Raw genomic sequence first — 20425 nt, 5'->3', positions numbered from 1 at the left:
CGCAAAGAGTTTTAAAGAAAAGGTCAAGATCTCTAGCCTCTTACACTGACTGACAGAAAATTCTTACAGGCGTATAATCTTTTAGTCTTTTTGGAAAACTATGTCATAATCAAGCGTAGACTCTGAGACTGCCGTTACTTACTTGTCCACCTTGTAAACAAATTAAGACTAAATTAATATTAAACTTTGCGACAACCACCGTGCCGTGTTTTGAAACCATGATTGTTTCCCCTTTTGTTTACCAATAGAGCTTCACTTGAACTTTAAACTTAACTTGTTGTCTTAAGCGTTTTTTCGAAATTTGAGCTTCCAAATCGGCGGTGCAGCTTATACACGGAACTTTACGGTATCACTTTTATTTCGGACGTTTGTTGCTTCGATCTTAGTGTTTGCAGTTGTGACAAAATTGTATTGAGGAAAAGACTGATAAATTACACTACATTCTATCCACATCGTTTACCACTCTGCCTCTCTCACCTTTCTTAATCTCAATTGGAAATTTCGTCACTTTGTGGGCAGCAGGGTGCCTAAAATTAAGATGGTGGGTTAATTTACAATTTTTCCTTTGGAGATCTTTATCTAAAGTTTAGGAATGGCGTCTTCATTCAGCGTATTTGAAAACAGAAAAGTTAGCCCTGTAGTGTTTGAGGAAACAAATTAGTGGAAAATGCTTTTCTCACGCACCACAGGAGCATGTGTCTGATGAGGGAAGAGGTCACGTGACATCTTATGCAGGCTGGTGCTTTGTTGCTGTCCATGATTATACCGAAATTCCCACCCACCTATTCTATATTTGTTAACAGTTATTGTGTACATACATGAACGTATAGCCTGTTCACATCTGTTAAACAGTAGCATTGTATACCATTCATACACAGTTATTTTTTTTGTGGATAGTCGTTGCGGCAGTTGAACGGGTCTTATCGGAAGAGAAGAAAAACTACCTCCTATAGCTAATCCATTTATCAACTGGCTTACTGTTTCAAATTTGACGCAGTTTAAAAGGTCTTTGTGCGTGAAGAGAAATTAAATTTTAATCAGCGGGCAGGTAACTCAACTCTTAGTTTAAAAAACTAAGAAAGGTAATAAAGATGGTAATCTACCGCTATTCTAAGGAAAATGCATTTTACCTTGATTGACAAACAATGCACAAAAAGGAGTGCTGGCACTCGTAGCAGCAAAAACGGGTCCCAAGTATGAAACCTTTACAAACACCACACTTAAACCTGAACAATGGAACAATAAACACATCATTAGAGCTTGAAAGTCCAAGTAATGACAGAATACCCATTTCACAGCAAGCAGTTCTAAAATTTGACTCTTTTCAGTACAAGTAAAACTAGTATAAAAAAAATAGTAATTAAGCTATTAATCAATAAAATTTCCTTTACCCCAGCCAGCAATATCTGAATATTATATTGTCAAACTTTCGATCACTCATAAGCCAACAGAACTTCATGAAAAACTGAGTTTTACAACACAATCTGACAGCTTTGCCTTCTTTCCCCAAAATGAGAGCCTTGAGGAATTCCATGTCGCGTCTGATATGTAACCACCACAAGTGCATTGTAAGGAGCATCAAATTTACAGTGAATATAAAAAAAAATGGACAAATCACCGCTTTAACCAAATTAAAAGACACATGCCTAAGAGTTGCATCTCTTAGGTTTCCCAGGAGTAGCATTTGAATGAAAGGGGAGTGAGGACTTCCCATCCTATTTTCACAACACATTTTGGATGATGGACGCAACTTTAAAAGAGTTGCAATCAACCAAAAAAGAAATTGTTCGATTTCCTCGAATATATTTTGCTATTGAAGATTGTCAAACCCTGACATGGCTCTGATTGCTTTTGATCGCGACCTTCCAGACCAGAATTTGTCAGTTTGTACTGAAACACAAAATCGCTATTAAGGGGTGTGATCAAGATATCAACATTTGTGTAGAGAAATAACCAATTCATTGAAATAAAAATTATTATCAGTTGTCTTGAAGCCAGTTTTTGAGTTTAAAGTACATGAGACTTCCAGACACACTATTTCTTTTAAACTACGTCAATCCCAAAAGCTTTATAGTAGCCTTGATCTTTTTCAAACATGCCACTTAATCACTGTTCAGTTCTTTTTCTATTAGTCTCTTCAATTGTTACTTTAATCACCAGAGCTTGGTTGTTCAAAGAATGAAATGCACTGGATAAATAATACTATCCAGTGGATATGTGCTGACAAAACCAATTATTCATTATGTTGCGTAGCCTATTCATTCTTGGAACAACAGGATGCAGATGTCATCAATGTGTATTTTTACCACTAGGCTGCCTGGTTTGTGTGTCTTATCACATGGCTAATTATTCAAATGCTCTGCAATATATTTGTCTAAAGACGTTATTGTGTATGAAACATCTTAGTGAACTTTCACACAAGTCAGATTTTTAACATAGAAAACAGTCAAAAACAATTTACGACTTTACACAAAAAATATGGTGCAATTGGTGGGCCATTTACGGATTTTAAAGACACCAAATTGGGCTGTGCAAACAAAATAACTAAAAAACTGTGAATTTCAACACCAACCTCATTTCAATAACATCGTGATTTTCTGTGTGGCCTTCTGGTTTTACTCTGGCTATAGGATAAAAAAAATCAATTTACAGAGTGTTTCACAAAACTTTTGACAAGCGGTTTGCGAAGTTCGTTTGAAACTTCCGAAGTTCGCCGCGAACTTGGGAATTTCATTACGTAGTTGTCAATCAAATTGCGAACTTCGAAACGAAGTTGCGAATTTCACGTGCGACGAAGTTTGCAAATTGCGAAGTTCGAATAGTCCATTTTACAGTTGCCTGCCAAGTGACCTGGCCTTTGAATGGTAGTGAGGCTGGAGGTGACCTTGCATTGATACAAACCTCTCTGCTTTATTATGTAAATGCAAACAAGTTTGCATCAAAACAACATGATTAACACAACAAAAGCAGTGAGGTCTGTATCAAAACAAGGTCACCTCCAGCCTCACTTCCATTCAAAGGCCAGGTCACTGAGCAGACAACTGTAAAATAGACTATTAGTCTTCCGTCTATTTTCGATTGTAATGGCAGACTTGCCGAATTGTATTGCTGTGTTTAGGGGCAAAAAGGACGAAAAACATAGCAGCTAATGTTTGAATTACTCTCAGCGAACGGAATTATTTACAAGTAGACTTCAGCTGAAACGTCTCACTTCGGATCAAGTCGATATGATGTTTTCAAAGAAACTAAGCTTACCTTACGATGCAAAACACTCGCTGATGTATCAAGTTGATTTGCTGCAGGAAGAATCACCGCTCCCAATTGATTCGAGGTATTAAAGACTGCAGAGCGAAGAAATATTTGTGAAACTAAAACCAGCGGAGAACTGCAGTCGAAGGTGGAAATGCGCAAGGTAAGTTGTTTACGTATTTTTACCACCGAGAAGTTTCGTTCGTTTTTGACTTCAGTCTATGACAATTAATTTTCTTTCTATTGTGGCATTTCAATCGAAAATAGAAAGAAGACGTACTTGAAAGCAACTCGAACTTCTCATCTTGCGAACTTAGCTGCACGTGAAATTCGCAACTTCGTTTCGAAGTTCGTCGCAATTTGATTGACAACTACGTAATGAAATTCCCAAGTTCGCGGCGAACTTCGGAAGTTTCAAACGAACTTCGCAAACCGCTTGTCAAAAGTTTTGTGAAACGCTCTGTAAAACATAAAACATGTTAATTTTGTTATTTCTCATTTATATTTGAGACTATCAAACAGACGAAATGGGTGTGCAGCTCGAACTATGAGTCCGAGTATTTAATGCCGTCCTCATCAAGTACATTGTTCAAACGTACAAAACTGAAACACTACTCGGTCTTCAAACCTATACGCCGCCTGGTACGAAAACCCAAAAACCCAGTGGGGAAAATGGGAACGTACTCCCCAACCAAATGCAGGCGCATGAACCTTTGGGGGTTAAAGGTAAAGTACAAATCTGAAATGTAACAAAAGTGTATAAAATAAAAGTTGAAAAGTTCGAGAGCTGAGATGAATACATCACAACGATCAGCCCTTATATACGTTACAACAATAGAGTCAATTAACGCCATAACGGCTCACGTGCGTTCATACCAATATTTAATAATAAGAAACTATTTACATTCTCTGTCACTGTCACTTACAGTTTAGATCCGCCGAACGTAAATACATTTAACTACTAACACGCCCGACAGAAAAACAAACTTAGGAGGGAAACAAGCATGGTCTTGGCCAAACCACGCTGAGGTAAGTATGAGTTTCTGTAAATTGCATTGTCTTATGAGAAATAACATGGGCAATCTAAAAGTCAACGGATCAGGCGGGGAGGGTTGGGGTTGCCAGAGTCACGGCCATGCTTTGGACTCCTGTTGGCTGGGAAAATTAGGCTTTTTTGTATTCTAAAATAAAATCTTTCTCAGAAGACATCAACTATAATTATAAACACAGACTCTAATAAGATGATCACGGTCAGTAACACATCAGTTAAGTCTGATACAGAATAATATAAACCACAGCTATTCACTTCTGTGATGCTTTTAAATTCTGCTTTAAATATTTATAAGATATTAGTTTGTCTCTAAGATAAAACTTATACCAAACACTAGCTCAATGTCATGGCCAAAAAAACCTTCAATTATAACTTCAGGAACTTACATGTAACTCACAATCTTAAGTCACTTGACATTGAAGTCAAGTGAAGGATGGTTAAGGTTAAGTTTAAGGCAACTGTCACGTGTTGTAAGCATAAAAACTGATTTGACTCGTGCTATTATAGTTGAAGAGGACTTTTCCTGTAAAGAAAGGATGAAATAACCCCCTGCAGTCATTAAGCTGCAAATCACAACAACCACTCACCCATGTAACAGTCGTAGCAGAAGTCAACATCAAAGCAGTTAAGGCAGCGGTATCGTCTGCCCGACAGTGTAACACCACAGCCATCACACCGATACGATACAGGAAAGTGGTCTTGAAACCGTGAGACAAATAGATTCATTTGCTGAAGGAGAAGAAATAAAAATGTTATCTCAATTACTTTGTACATGTTTTTATACCCATAGCTAATTGATCAGAACAGTGCATGTGATATAATTTTACTCTAGATCACCTGGCATTTTTTTGTCACAGACAATTTGGGTCTACGCAGCTGCAAACACAGGCGGCCCAAGCTCAGAAGTGGATACTCTTTTGAAATATGTGAAACGTGACTCTTGCCTGGTGGCATATGGAGGTGTTGTGTTACAACGGTTCGTATTTATTAAGGTTTGTATGGGGAGAAAACACTTTTGAATTTATAGCTATAAATAAAATGATATTTTGACAATAAAATCAACCTACCTCAATTTCTTGTTGTTATGTCTGTTGTTACCTCGGTTCTCATGTCGGTCCGAGGCGATTTAAGCGAGTTATGCCATTTCAGGTTAGCAGTGGAAACCCGAAATGGCATAACTCGCTTAGAACGCCTCGGATCGGCCTGAGAACCGAGGTAACAACACCCGAAATGGCATAACTCGCTTAAATTGACAGTCACCGAAAGTTATTAAAATAGTGGCCGTTCGTGGAAAGTTGTGTGATGAGCTTCTTCGCGGCCTCACGACGGGAACTGGTAGTTTTGTTCCTCACTTACACAACAACAGCGGTGAAAAGAAAACAGGCTTAGGGGTGGTAATCCATGTACTTTTGACTGTGCTTCCTTCGTTCATTTGCCTTCGCTTATTTCAAATATTTTTAGCAGTTTTCTCTTTTTAGCAAATTTCTTTCAACACATCTATTGTATTTTATTAAGTAAGGAACCAAAAAGCAGTTACAGATATACATTGTACTCTGTTTGGATTCATTAAAGACCTTTGCTTGGTACAATCAAAAGGCTTTATTCTTCGGCTCTTATGCTTTAGACAGATGGGTTGGTACAAGCAGATCAGGTTTCATCAGTTTGAGCAATGTCATACATTTTCTGCATGGACTTTTCTTTGTAGTTTGCGCATCACAAACAGAACTCAAATTGTGAAAACATAATAACATACTTTCCACCTCTTTACCTCCAGCTTTCCCTGCCCCCTCCTTATCACCCCACCCTATCGAAAGCACTCCCTTTATTTCCAATTATTACTATAGTGTTAATTATTTCAACTCCTCTCATCACGAGTTTGAGCCGCCTGTGCTGCTTATTAAAATTTGTCAAAGATTGGAAGCCTGCTGTCAACAGAAAACAGACACGAACAGGGCATTTGCTTGACTCTAAGCCACTTACATTAAAGAAGTTGGAAGGATACGGTCTTGGAGGAAAATCGCTCAAACTCATGCAATTTTACGACAATAGTAAAAAATTTATAGAGTTAAACCCGTCAGCACAATGAGTGAATGGAAAAAGATGGAATATGGTTGCCTTCAGGACTCCTCATTTAGTCCCCTGTTGCGGAACATGTTTCAAAATGATACGCCATGCTACATCAAATATGCAAACTTATAATTGCAAACAGCCATCAACTGTATGTGATGGAAAAGGATCATCATAGAGCAGGAATTGTAAACCCCAAGATCAATCAAGGGCAACAGGCGTTTAATTGTTACAAAAAAACTTCCTGCTCGCAAATCCAAATTCAAATTATTATGAGACGAACCCTTCGTTGCTGGTCTGTTTGTACTTCTTTCATCATACGTCGGAAGGAATTGTAGTCCAGCTTGACCAACTCCAACCAACTATAATGCTCTTCATATTGATCCAGCTCCTGTTTAATCATGTCCTCCAGATCTTGCTCAGTCGGTTGGGCTGCAGCAAACAGAGAAAAATATTAAGACTAATTTAACGCACCAAGTTGAAGGAATGCATCGGCTGATGTTTCCCGAATTCACATTTAATTTCACCTGAAGCACTTTGCACTTGTGTGAAATCAGATTTTTAAGTAAAATTATTTTTCTTTGAATTGCATCTATAGCACTCGTAAAAATGCCATCTCAAGTAATAACTTTCTACATGTTGTATGTTAACTGGTTAAATATTTGGTAGCAAGATCCCCCAGGCAAGATCCCAGGGCAAATGAAGCAAACTTGTAAATGCTCCTTGTACACTGGGTATGTACCATAATAGGGAGCAAGCTCCTGCAGATTGCACCAGGAACAAAACCACTCATGTGTATGGGCCTTTATGCAAAATGTCATGGTCCCCAAGCCTCGTTTATGCAAATTTCTTCTCAAGCCTCTGGCACCTTCATATTCCTTTCACGAGGGTATTGCTTTTTAAATTTTCCAAGTTTACTCTTGGGGGTGATTACTTAGCTAGTCTAACGCTATTGCCCCTAAAAATATTACCTGCAATCCTGCTTTGTTCAGCATCTGGATGGTCACTTGAACATGGCAAATCTTTCTTTGCACTCGCGATCCCCTCTGCTGCTGAAATGTCTGCAAGAAAGAACCTTGTTAAATTGATAGAAAGCATGGGTCTTTATTGGACAACAGGTGCCTTATAATTATTGCGTTCGACGAAGGAGAGCGCAAGCCTAATTCTGTTTTGCGTCCTGTGTCTTTTGAGTTGGTAGGCCTGTGCACTGTTATGCGGAATGAATCGAGCCGTAATGCGCACGCATGTGTATGGACTCCAAATTGGCCGCCCCGATTGATTTTTGCAGGGGCAAATCTTGGCTGGGAAACTGGTAGCCACAGATGGCCTCGATTTTATGCAAAACAAGATGGCGTCCCAAACGGAGCTTAGAAACATTATTTTGCTTGAAAAAAAGGGTTAAAAACATGTTCCCAAAATTGTAATTTTGGCAAAAATGTCATGGAGAACATTAGAAGGTTATCATCCAAGGTAGCAGAGTTGTCTTCAGCCACCGAACGTCGTAAAAAGAGTGGAAATCGAATAAGTCGATGCGTAGTTTCGTACGGAGTTCGTTCGTAGGTAAACCAGCGTATTTTCCTCCAATTATATGTTGCACAAAACTACAAATTGTTAGAATTGAATGCATCGAGAGTGGGTATAATACGGATCGAAATTGTTTTATCACTTCTTTGAATTTGTGATATACCGTCCTTCCTAGAAACACTAGACGTTTTGACGAGGAAATCGTTGTGTGAATGTAATATGCGTGTAGTGGATTACTGTGTGAATGGTCTGTATTTTTAAGTACTTTGTGGGATTTTAAATCAAAGTAAAACTATTTTCAGAATTCGAAGTTTGTGGAAGTTTAAATCTCGTTTGTGCCAAACGATAACAGGTCAAGTGAAATAAATAATTATTTTTGTGTAAATAATATTTCATTCATTTTGGCTCGTCGCACAATCTTTCTCACACTTATCCTCCTCGCGTTTAGTGAGGTATAAGCATGGAAACTAACTTTGACATAAGGCATACTACTAGTAGGCCGACCATGTCGGTTTTTTGCCACTGCCTGCTTACCTTACCTTTCAGATACGTCGAATGCACTCCCCTAATCTCTGATTACTACTAGTAATATACAGTAGGTGCCTTTAATAATACTAAATTAACAAAGTAAATAAATTAAAATACTAAATGAATAATAATAATAAGCTGGAGAAAGCTTGAGGCATTGTTTACATGGACGCGGTTATTAATCAACACGATTTCATGACCTCGAAACTGTATCGAAAACGACACGGTTTCGAAGTGTTTACATGAAACATATCCTACCATTTTCCAAGTGTTTTCAAATGTGAGTGTATATGCAAGCGTTGCACTCTGTGCAAGGTTCGTCATGTTTACTCTTCGCGATCCAGTCAATTTGTGGCAAAACACTTGACCGTTTTCAAATCGATGCGGTTTTGCCGTTTACACGACCAATGAAACCGTATCGTTTTGAAATGCTCCACTTTTGAGAGTGTTTTCAAAACGATCCGGTTTCAGTTGCGTCTCGATCGGCGCCGTGTAAACGAAAGACATAACCGCATCGATTTCGATGAGGTTACAAATGAAACCGCATCCATGCAAACAGTGCCTGAAATGTAATTTCAATAGTGTACTATATGTATCAAAACAACATCATTTATTTACAGAAAATGTCGCCACAATTTGGTTAATGAGCAGTGACAATGAAAAGTAAAAACCATGTTGGTCACAATAAGCCGGTTTCAGTTGCGTCTCGATCGGCGCCGTGTAAACGAAAGGCGTAACCGCATCGATTTCGATGAGGCTACAAATGAAACCGCCTCCATGCAAACAGTGCCTGAAATATGATTCCATAAGTGTGCTGTATGTATCAAAACAACATCATTTATTTACAGTAAAAGGTCGCCACAATTTGGTTTAGGAGCAGTGATAATAAAAAGTGAATATTTTGTGAAATTTTTTGAAAGAAACATCATCATCATTTCAAATACATACATGTACATGTACTGTAACAGGAACTGACCTTTCCCTCAAGTGAAGATGTCATCATGAGATTTTTATTTGAAATAAGTCCTAATATATTTGGAAAATTAAACTACAAAATTGGAACGATTATAGCAGCTTGATGAGCTATTAATAACAGGGCCATAGCCAGATTTTCACCATAGACGAGGCAAGATCTTGCTAGGAGGGTCTGCCCCTAGAAAATTCAAAAATCCAGAAGCTCTGAAACAGGTTTTTCAACATTTTTTTTATTTCTTTAGAAAAATCAATCTTGTTCTTAACTGGGAGTTATTTTCCCACCTAAGCATTCTTCAGTGTTATTTTTTTTAATTTTGGGTTAAAATCTAGACGAGGCAAGTGCCTCATCTTGCCTCTTGCTAGCTACGACCCTGTTAATAAATGAAGAGTTTGCAAGGGAAATAGAACGGTATATATGATTTGACAAGACAGATCCAACATTAACTCCAGGTCTTATGTAAAGTGGGAAGTTCCCCCTCTCTTCATTAATTATAAGACGCCGGACTTGAGGACATATGACAATGACTGATAAAAAAAATTATTTCCCTAGGATTACTTGCCATCGAACGTTTCCACCACTTTCTTACTTTACTCTTTTCAAGTCATGTCCTTCCATTTTTTGTGCCACAAAATTATTTCTTCGAAAGCTTCCTGGGACATGCAGAAATTATATTTTATTTATTCATTTAAAAATTCTTGACTGTTTTTTACCTGGAAAGTCTGAATTCATGAGCTTCATTCGTTTAGGATCCCGAGAAGTTGAAAATGGTGGTTTTTTCTTTGTTGGAATGACTGAAGTCTCTTCCTCTGAAAGGAGAAAAACATTTCTGTCAAATTGTGCTTCCTTTTTGAACAAACAAAGCTGTTAATATGGAAACGGAAGGGGCAGTCCTGAGTGTCAGCTGTGAGGTACTGTTACAAAGTCTGAGGTTTACAAATTTCTCAGTTATCTCAATTTCCATTACATTTTTGCAAAATAAGCCCGTGGGTTTATATTTATATTTTCCCAGCTTCCCTTTCATGTGGGCTTTTTTCTGATGGAAATTTGTGTATCAAAACTCTTTGGGTTACTATTTTGATGAGACACTGTGTCTAAGATTTTCAAATTCTCTAGACATGACGATGTGAATCCAATAACACAGTCAGGGGAACAAGTGCCAGTTGATGGGGACATCACTTCTCCCAGAAGTGACTGAGCCCGCGGTTTTCTTACCAGAAGTTGCTAAGCAACATGACGAATTTGTATGCGCAATTGCTTACAGAGCACTCGCTTGGATGAAATATTTCGGAAACTATTCAAGTGCTTCGACGAAGATTTGCCAAAACCAGCACTTATTCACCTAACTGAACAAGTCTTGCAGCAGCTGCAAAACAAACATTGCAGGTCTCTGCATATTCTCTAACAATGTTTAATACAAAACAAGGTTTACAAAATAAGGAATTATAATTATATCTGAATTATAATTATTATCAGAAAAGTCCCATGTTCCATGTTGGGTGGGGGGGGGGGACTTATGTTCGGAATTTTATATTAGATCATTGATGAGATGACACCAAATTTTTTAATTCATATTAATTGATATAATTATATTTTCCAAATTTATCCAAACTTATTACATCAGAACACTTCACATCAAATGTAGAATGTTGATGTACTCGTGACTCTACTGCTTCAAGTTCTATTCCTACTCTGAAGACATAAAACACCTGCATAAAGAAGACATAAAAACTGCTTGAAACTGCCTGGAATTTGTGAGGCAAAGACTGTTTCATACCTCCATAGTGAGGCCAGTCTTCAAAAATAACAGAATCACTCAGCATATTAGAAATGACAGAGGCTGCCATACAGCAAGCAAAGGTCTTCCATGACTCATCTGTTGATGTACTGCCATTGACTGCAAAACTTGAAACACCTTTAACAATGACCCACTCCATTTTCAAATCATGGGCAGCTAAATAAATGCCTGATTGGGAATAAAAGAAAACAAAATTAACAATAAACTTTAAGATAGTAATTACCAGGTTTAAAAAGGAAACAATTGCATAACAAGTTATCCTGCTAAATTGCACAGAATATCCCCTGATACTTAGCCGACAAGGCTGTGAGCTGAGTTGGCTACAATCAGAGGATATTCTGCAAGATTATTCAACAGTTTGCCACCGAAACACATTCTATAGCTAGAAAAAACTGTGATTATGCAGCACATTCCTGTCCTGTGCATCCCTCTCTAACACAGGAAGCTATGACGAGAGACTGTTGATGGCCTATGCTTCTGAGAAGTAGTGAAGGGCCAACCACTACTATGCAGGCTTTGCATTTGGAAACCTACATATATCACAGGATACCTCTCATGTATCGATGATGGATAACAACAACATTCTGACCATATATGGGCAATGCATGCATTAATTTTGTAAAATCATAGAAATGTAATTATGTGTGCATATTAAAGTAAAAGAGTTTTGGTGACTTAATGAGGGGTCATGAATGATTTATCAAAATTTTGCAGTGCTTGCAAAATTAAGCTTCTGCTAGAAATGCTCGCAAAATTTTAGTGGCTGCTTGTCTGCTTATGCTCGCATAAATTTACAAGTGCTCGCATGCTCGGTTTTTAGTGGAGGTAGTTTTTGAAAAGTGTGCGTTGCTTTCAAGGCTAACTTTGGTAAATGCTCGTGCTCACAAAGAAATACACTGTACTCGCAAAGACCATTTAATACCCCTTTAATGGTTAGGGTGCTAGACTCTAGATCAAGCGGTCCAGCTGGTTTGAGTCCTCTAACAATTAGGTCACCAAAATGCCACGAGTACTGCAATAATACGCTGCTCTTTTGCCTGATAATTTTTTGCTTATTAAAAGTACTCAAGTTGATGTCTTAATTATCTCACCTTTTCCTTCCATTTCTAGTGCAACTGCATCAGGGTGTAATCTACGCTGGCGCTCAGCACTATCTCGATCGGCACAACTCAAAATCTCACCATCACAGTGTACTTTGATATCTCGTGCTTCTGGGTTTTCTAAAGGCGCATCCCAGCCATCAGCAGCAGATTTGATGATATTGCCAATATCTCTGTTCACTGGGGTTCTGTAGGCATCTGTTGTAAGCTTAGAGGATATGACCACATCTCCTAACTTGGCTTTTTCACGATTCAAACCACTGCAAAAGCCAGAAGAATAAACAACCTTGGGTCTCAGGAGGGTCACAGCATTTTTAACAGCAGTTTGAGAGCCACCAGGATCTGAGGATCTCATCAAAGCAACTTTCAATGGCTTTTCCTCATCACCCATGCTTCCAAAGTAAACAAAACCAAGGGATTTGTGATAACTTTTAAATGGATTTCTCAGGTAATAATAAGATGCCAAGAACTCACAATCCTCCACAGTCAATAACATAACATCTACTGGGAGATGGTCATCGTTCCAAGGTTTTGACTTCTTTGGAAGATCGCTCATTTTTGGTAGCTTAATACTGAGAGTTGGCGGGTGACCATCATCATCCATTGAACTGCTACCCCTGTTATTTCCAGGTGCTGACATTGTAACAAATGGGATCTGTTAAAGATGTCCCTACAATAAAAGTATATGTTACTCGTCAAATTTAAATTTGGGTTAATTTTTTTAACATAGGTTATTTTTTCAACGAAGGGAAAATTTAGGGTTATTATTAGGGTAAGGGTTTGGATTGGAGTCATATATTTTTAAAAATAGTGGTTTACCCATCGGCCAGCGTTTCCTATGTGGCAAAGTGGATAAGGGGAATGGACAGCAAATCTGGAGGTCTAGATTACATCCTAAAAGTGCAGGTTAGTAAAAAGGTAACAAAAATTACCGGTAGATGATACAGTACCTTGGGGGGATAATAGCAGATGGTAGGGGAGGGTAAGTAAGGATGAAGGAAGAAGGTTCACTGAGACAGTGAGGGAGGGAAGGTAGTTTAATTTTAATTTTCTACTTATTAACCTAGTATTATTAAAAAATAACCTAGGTTGGAAAAAAATAGCTAAAGCTAATTTTGACCTGTTACATAATATTATACAAAGGAAATCAGTTATTTTAGAAAAGAAAGAAGATATTCTCTGGGGAAAAAAGAACAATACAAGAATCAGTTTACTTCCAAGTGAGACCATGGTTATCCTTAGTACTGCAACTGTACATTGCGCCTATGGCTTCTCTCTAATTTAATTTACATTAGCCAGCATGTCTGTTAATGTTATGGTACAGTATATTGTCACTGGTTGAGATTTAATGGACAATATTAATTACCTTGCTCTCGGTTAAGGTAAACATTCACCTCAGTGTCATTGCTCTTGCATAACATATATACCACTAAAATATAACATGGGAAAAATGTCAAAATTATGCTACATGAAGTTAATTACTAGCTGAGTATAATTTCCAGCAAACACTTCTTAGAGTGAGCTTGCAATGGAGAGGTACAGAATGGTCTCTTAAATTAGTGTTAGTGTTTCAGGAAAGTCTCGAAATCTCGGGTCTTTTCAAAGGAGGTCATTAAATCTCATATTTATTTGAATATTTATAACCTAGGGTCTTGGAATCTTGAATTTTTAAATTCTCTGTCTAGGAGTCTCAGAACTTTGCTAACGTTTGTTATTACGTGTAATACAAAGGGGCATCCTCTAAAAGCTGAACTTTACTGAATTGAAAACTTTTTTGCTCATCTAATAGTTAAACTGAGCCAATCTGTTACAAAGGACACACCAAGCGAGTTGTAACAAAAAATTGGAAAGCGATCAAGAAAATGCACAATGAGGACTTCAATCCATTTGATTTCTTGTGTTTTTATGTTTTGATTTATTAATTCTTGGTCTTGGAAATATGGCTGAAACTCTTTGAAATATGAAGGTTAGCTAAGATTATGAAGCTTTATGAGTCTCAGGCTTGGATTATTTGACATATATACAAGTCTTTGGCTCAGAAATTGTTTTAACCATTAAGTCTCACTCTCGAATTTTAAAACAAGCTCTCGCCATCTCGCAAAGTCTCGGACTGAGCATTCTATATCCCTAATTGGGTATCAAACATTGCATTACTGGCTTTCAAAAAAAAGTTTGAAAGAATGTGAAGTTCCATAAATTATCCATACCTCCCCAACGGAAGGGATTTTTCCTAAGACCCCTCAACCCATTCGGAAATTCCAAAAAAGCTTCATATATAGGAAATATATCAAGGAATTAATATATAGGAATTTCCAATCCCTTCTTTTTGAGGAGTAACTGTATGGAAATTTCCTGGAACCACACAATGACAGACCAAGGCTTAAACATGAGTGATCATAAAGTTGAACTGGTGATAATTTTTTATAATATAAATTTTATCTGTGGCCACAAATATAAAGCTTTTTTTATATCTGGCACAGATTAAAACCTTCAGTCATTAAGTTATCAGAAAAGCTTTAATGATTTATTTGCTTCACTATGTCCTGTAAACATGTTGTGCAACATAGTCTGGCTGTGTCAGCTTGGTATGTAAGTCTCATGAAAATCTTAAAAAAAAATTGTTAATACATAAAAGAATTAAGGTCGACCAAATTTGACTCCAGATAAAGTTGACAGCTATAAAATACAATTTGTAACTTTTGTTATTGTCACGCAAAACAGTGTGTGACATACTATTCCTTCAAACTTTGAATTTTGACAGCCTATCATGCAACATACCCAATTACAGTAGGATTTAGAACATGAATTGGCATCACTTGCTTACACTAGGTGCAACTAATGGTAAATCACGTACTACATGTATACATAGAGCAGAGCCATGGTGCAATCAAATTAAGTACACATATTTGAGAACCATTATCCAACAGTGCACCCTGATAGCATAAGTGAATCGCTTCACCAGAAAATTTCCACCAGCAATGTTATAAATTAAAACAATTAGTTCATGCTTTTAGCTGTGCACTATTGAGTTATGGTGCACTTGGGAAGTTTGGAGAGCACTGAAGAAGCTAGAGTTGCTCTCGGCTTATTGCCTTGAGCAATTTTTACACTTCTTTCGTGCTCTCCAAACTTACGGTGTGCACCATAACTGGATAGTGCATGCTGAAGCACAAACCAATAATTTATTTTTAAATGGTACTGTAAGACTAATTTCTTAATTTTTTTTTTCACTTGATTTTTAGAAGTAGCCAATTGCAACCATACATGCTTCACAGCAATGGCCATAATTTTTTCAACACTCTACCTCGCTTTCCTCAGAAGCAGCCACTACCACAGTGATTCAAAGCATCATGTCCAACACATGTTCATTTCTGCGGCATATATATTTACAATATTTCAATAAAATCTTAATTAGATAATAAAAAAGTCAAAAAGATGTCTTGCTTCTACTTAAGCAAATATAACATTTTTGGAATAACTGTCTTCAATTGAAAGTCACTTTAAATCTGTACAATGAAGTAGCGAGGCGCGGTGGCCTAATGGTTAGTGCGACGGACTCCAGATCGAGCGGTCCGGGTTCAAAGCCTGGCTGGGGTCATTGTGTTGTGTTCTTGGGCAAGACACTTTACTCTCTTAGTGCCTCTCTCCACCCAGGTGTATAAATGGGTACCGGCGACATAATGCTGGGGGGGGGGGGGTACCCTGCGATGGACTAGCATCCCATTCAGGGAGGAGTAAAAATATTCCTAGCTGCTTAATGCTATCAAAACCGGGATAAGCTCTGGCAGTATGGGCCAGTTGGCTCGAGGCTTCCCCCCTTTTTTTTACAATGAAGTAATAACACTTTATACTTAAAGACTCACCCATTCTTTTTGAAAACATCTTTCTCCAACTTTTGATTTGGAGCAGAATAAACAAGATGTCTTGACCCTTTCACTAATATTTCCTGCAAACAAAACAATCCATTGAACACTACTGTAACATGGGTACCACTTTAATGAAGGACAGTTCGACAATATGAACACTTCAATCTACAATTTAAAATAGACACCTTTCTAACATGGCCACCTCTTTAAAATGGTCAGCAAGTTATAATATAGGCACCCCATTAAATTGAACTCTACAATAAAAAAGTCGACTGGGTTGCATTTTGTCCCCCCAGGATCTATATCAACAACACTCAAGTGTAGTTATTCTAAATAATAAAAAAATAAACAAGTAGAAACTAACGCTCACCTATGGAGGCATTCTTGTCCTGTGTTGAGAGTAATCACATGATGGCATTTAAGGCCTGCAGGCTGATTGCACTGAAATAAAAAAATAAAAATAAAAATAAAACATCATAGTTGAATGGCTTGGTGCAAGACAATGTAGTGGGTAATTTATGCGACAACAAGCCTGATAAAATTAAAGGACCCTAGTCAGCCATGCCTTTGGTTTTGTTTACATACAAGAGTTTCAGTATATATTTTATGCAACTGAGTGCCTAAACGAAAGTGATCATTGTAAAACTGTTAAAGATAGTTAAACACACATCCAGTAACACAATTTCGATGGCATCCGAAATTGTGGAGGCTGACTAGGATCCTTGCTACAGATAACTAATTAATTGACAATGACAATGATAATTTGGGTTTTGTCAGAGACTTAATAATGTGGGACTAAAGCTCTATAATATACAACCTTTACAAATCACTTCTATTTTGGTTTATGCATTACATAACCTGGGGGCTCATTGCATTTTAATAAACAAGCAACAACTTGATGAACATATTTTGAAGACTTGACAACTCAGCCTCCTATACAGATACCAGTATTTGTTTACATTGTAGCCTGGGGGTCTCCTATATAGTCCAGGAGCAAATGTCGCTGAAAAAAGTTCCGTGGGAATTTCGTGAAGATTTTTGCCGACCAGTGTAAAAGTGTTGTGGAGGGCCTAAGAGACCCGATAAATGTTGTCGGCACTTTTGTAACCCGTGCAGACGGTTTCTATGAGGCGTTGAAATGTGCCCTGTGTGGCTCAGCATGAAAACGAGGCTGAAGTTCTAAATTGCTTTGCGCAAGTTCAAAATTGGTTGAAATATTGTTGTTTTTAGTATTTTCAAACGCGTTCCAACCCCGGGGGGGGGCACTCCCATATATGAGCTATATAGGTATGTGCCGCTGTGAAGGGTAGGGTTTTCAAGCAGTTTAGTCTGGGATAGGGTTACGAAATCAGAAAGTTTTGGTCTATAAAAGGGTAGCATTTGCCGGAAAACTGATCTGTGTTATGACGAATTTAGTCCAGAATAGGAATAGAAACTCAGAAGAGAAAGAGGCTTTCCTAAACGTAAATAAAATCATCGCAGCATCGTTGTTGACAGATGGTTTTCCATTAAAACACTGATAGTGATACAGTTCTAAAAAATGCAAGTCTGGGATAGGGTAGGGATTTACGGTGTCTAGTCTGGTATAGGGTTGCAAAAATCAGCTGAACATGGTCTGGTATAGGGCAAGGGCTTCAAATTCCCAGCGGCACACCCCCACCCAAAAATATACAGGGTGCCCCCCCCCGGGGTTCCAACTATAAAAAAAATTGTGCTTGGGACGTTAATGAGCTTGGAAATTGAAATATGATTTTACTGGAACTGATAAACTGCATAACTAAAACGAAAATCGTTGAAAATCGGTTTTGGCGCTAAGATTATTACCCGTTACATGCTATATTTACAAGGTTAACTGAAGCGTAACCGGTGTAAGTTGACCCGGGTAGTAGGGTTACCCTACCTGCGAATTTTTGCTTGTAAACCCGGGCTATCTTGTAACCCTCTTGCTAGGGTAACCCTAGCACTAGGGTTACCATACCTGCTTGTAAACAGGCCCTAAGGGCCTGATTACATGAGCCGGGCTGGCTCGGTTTGCTGAGATGACTTTCAGCCCGGTATTACATGAGCCCGGTTTGCCGAGATGACTTTCAGCCCGGTTTCAGCACGAATGATCAGAGCACGAATGATCTTGATCGCCTTTTTCCGGCAATTTGGTGGTTAAATTTTTGCACTTATGCAGCTGGATGGGTTACTTTACCTGTACATCTTATTTAGAAGGAGTAGCATTGATTTTTTCGTCGGATATTGTGCTCGGAAGAGAAATTTAATGCTGGCCCGCTTAGCCGGGTTGGCCCGGTGAACGCGATTACATGGAAAATTTTCAGCCCGGCTAGCCGAGATCCTGGCATCGCGATACCGGGATCTCGGCTAACCGGGCTGGCCCGGTTGTCATGTAATCGCGAAGTTGATTTTTGTTGCGTTTAACAGACGTGCCGAGATCTCGGCAAACCGAGCCAGCCCGGCTAACCGGGCCAGCCCGGCTCATGTAATCAGGCCCTAAAACAAACAAAATTTCGCGTGGTGCGAGCAGGCCCTAAGAAAAAACATTTTGAGATCACGGCAGATAACACCATGCTCAGTCAAGCAAATCAAATTCAGCCAAATTGTTTTTGAGAAATTTATATTACATTTTACAAGTAGTCTTTGATCAAGCCAACAATGTAAGCTGATGGGAAAATTAAAGGTTTTTAAAACTCATATGGCGGCTTACAGTTGCCATCGGATTCCCATACAATCACTGTAAATTCTGACAGCGTTGCCTACCCGTCAAGATGGCTTCCAAAACCGTGAGAAGGTCTATTACTTGATCAAATTACTACAGCTTGCTGATTCGTCGATGCACAATGACAGCATTGACACGAAAAGTATTACACAGAATTCAACTGCTAACAATAAACCCGATCAAATTCCACCACATTAATACTGCAAGAGAAATTATGCAAGTTGCGCACATTTTTATGCAGATGAATCGAAAGTGAAAGCGCTAATTGTTGTCTGATTTTCTGGAATGTACTTTTAAAACTACGAAGTTGTAATCTATGACACGACACAAGGCAAAAGAGCTTGTTAATTCAGAGAAAAAGAAAGGAACTTTCTGTGAACTAAACATTGAAAGAACACGATCGACACGATTAACAAAACGAAAGCTTACCTTCTCTCGTATCTTGACTTTCTTGAATTCTGACACTGTAGCAGGAAGAACAGCTACACTTATTACCAAACACACGTGAAGACGGTAAGTTACATATTTGATAACTCACTGATTGATTATTTGAGCTTTTGGCTAGTTTGTTTATCACCCAAAAGGACAGTAAACAAACGAGAAACTTTCCTAGCAGCACATAGCTCAGATGCAATCAACCAGCAATCAAAGAAATCCGCCCGTCCACTAGACTCGTACCCAGTCATCCCCGTGTTGTCAGAGAAACAGACGTTGCGTGACTAACCAACTCATTTGCATTTTGAGTCACGCTAGTCACGCGAACTTTTCTTTCCAGACAAAGAGAGCAAAGGAAGCAATTTACACTAGCTTCCTTGCTATATGTAGGTTATTGACATCGTTAACATAACAACAAGCGAGCTTTGTATAGCTTGCTGGCCTGCGTACAGACATCTTACCTAGAAAAATACGTCCCTTTTCCCGAGCAAAGTATTATTGTAAAGCAATTTCCGTGACTTCTGTCAGCCGTTTGTTTTCGTTCTAAAAAGCGCCCCCCTTTTAATTTTCTTTGTTAATAAGTTTGAAAGTAGAGAACTAACTCTATTAAATATAAATTATAGTCCAGGAGCAAATGTCGCTGAAAAAAGTTCCGTGGGAATTTCGTGAAGATTTTTGCCGACCAGTGTAAAAGTGTTGTGGAGGGCCTAAGGGACCCGATAAATGTTGTCGGCACTTTTGTAACCCGTGCAGACGGTTTCTATGGGGCGTTGAAATGTGCCCTGTGTGGTTCAGCATGAAAACGAGGCTAAAGTTCTAAATTGCTTCGCGCAAGCTCTAAATTGGTTGAAATATTGCCGTTTTTTGTATTTTAGGACGAAGTATTCCTAGTCCTTAAAATTATGAGATAAAAATACTATAGATTGTGCTGATTATACTGGTCACAGGTCTTAGCGCTATTGAGACCCGGGGAGGGGGCTTTTCACGCCAGCGCTGACTTTGAACGCTTATAACTTTTTCAGGATTCCACCAAACGCTGCCAAACTGTGCGAGTTTATCTAAAATTTATCCGAAAATAATTTGGTAGGATAGATTGTTGTGTCAGGAACTTG

At 38.4% G+C, this 20425-nt stretch overlaps 1 protein-coding gene and 1 pseudogene across 2 annotated transcripts in view; both read right to left on the bottom strand.

The window, feature by feature from the left end:
• The window catches only part of LOC144652484 (uncharacterized), a 214025-nt pseudogene that overhangs the window by 13987 nt on the left and 179613 nt on the right, over nt 1-20425 (bottom strand). Inside the window, exons 10-15 of the transcript XR_013570550.1 lie at nt 7339-7428; nt 6651-6799; nt 4888-5029; nt 2573-2624; nt 1131-1226; nt 478-527 (exon numbers count right to left, since the gene is read on the bottom strand). The product of XR_013570550.1 is annotated as an uncharacterized LOC144652484 (transcript). The remainder of the gene's footprint in view (nt 1-477; nt 528-1130; nt 1227-2572; nt 2625-4887; nt 5030-6650; nt 6800-7338; nt 7429-20425) is intronic.
• Nucleotides 10923-19516, bottom strand: LOC144652598 (5'-methylthioadenosine/S-adenosylhomocysteine nucleosidase-like). Its single transcript, XM_078512663.1, has 7 exons — nt 19308-19516; nt 16527-16597; nt 16154-16236; nt 15595-15661; nt 13657-13719; nt 12282-12960; nt 10923-11358 (listed from the first exon to the last, which is right to left on the bottom strand). The coding sequence occupies exons 6-7, from the start codon at nt 12928-12930 to the stop codon at nt 10967-10969; spliced, it is 1041 nt and encodes a 346-aa protein (XP_078368789.1). The 5' UTR covers nt 12931-12960; nt 13657-13719; nt 15595-15661; nt 16154-16236; nt 16527-16597; nt 19308-19516; the 3' UTR covers nt 10923-10966.

The sequence above is a fragment of the Oculina patagonica genome, chromosome 4, assembly GCF_052425735.1.
Source record: "Oculina patagonica isolate OP01 chromosome 4, crgOcupat, whole genome shotgun sequence".
NCBI classification, from domain to species: Eukaryota; Metazoa; Cnidaria; class Anthozoa; order Scleractinia; family Oculinidae; genus Oculina; species Oculina patagonica.
Note: the sequence above shows the minus strand (reverse complement) of the source record. Positions and strands in the feature narration are given on the sequence as shown.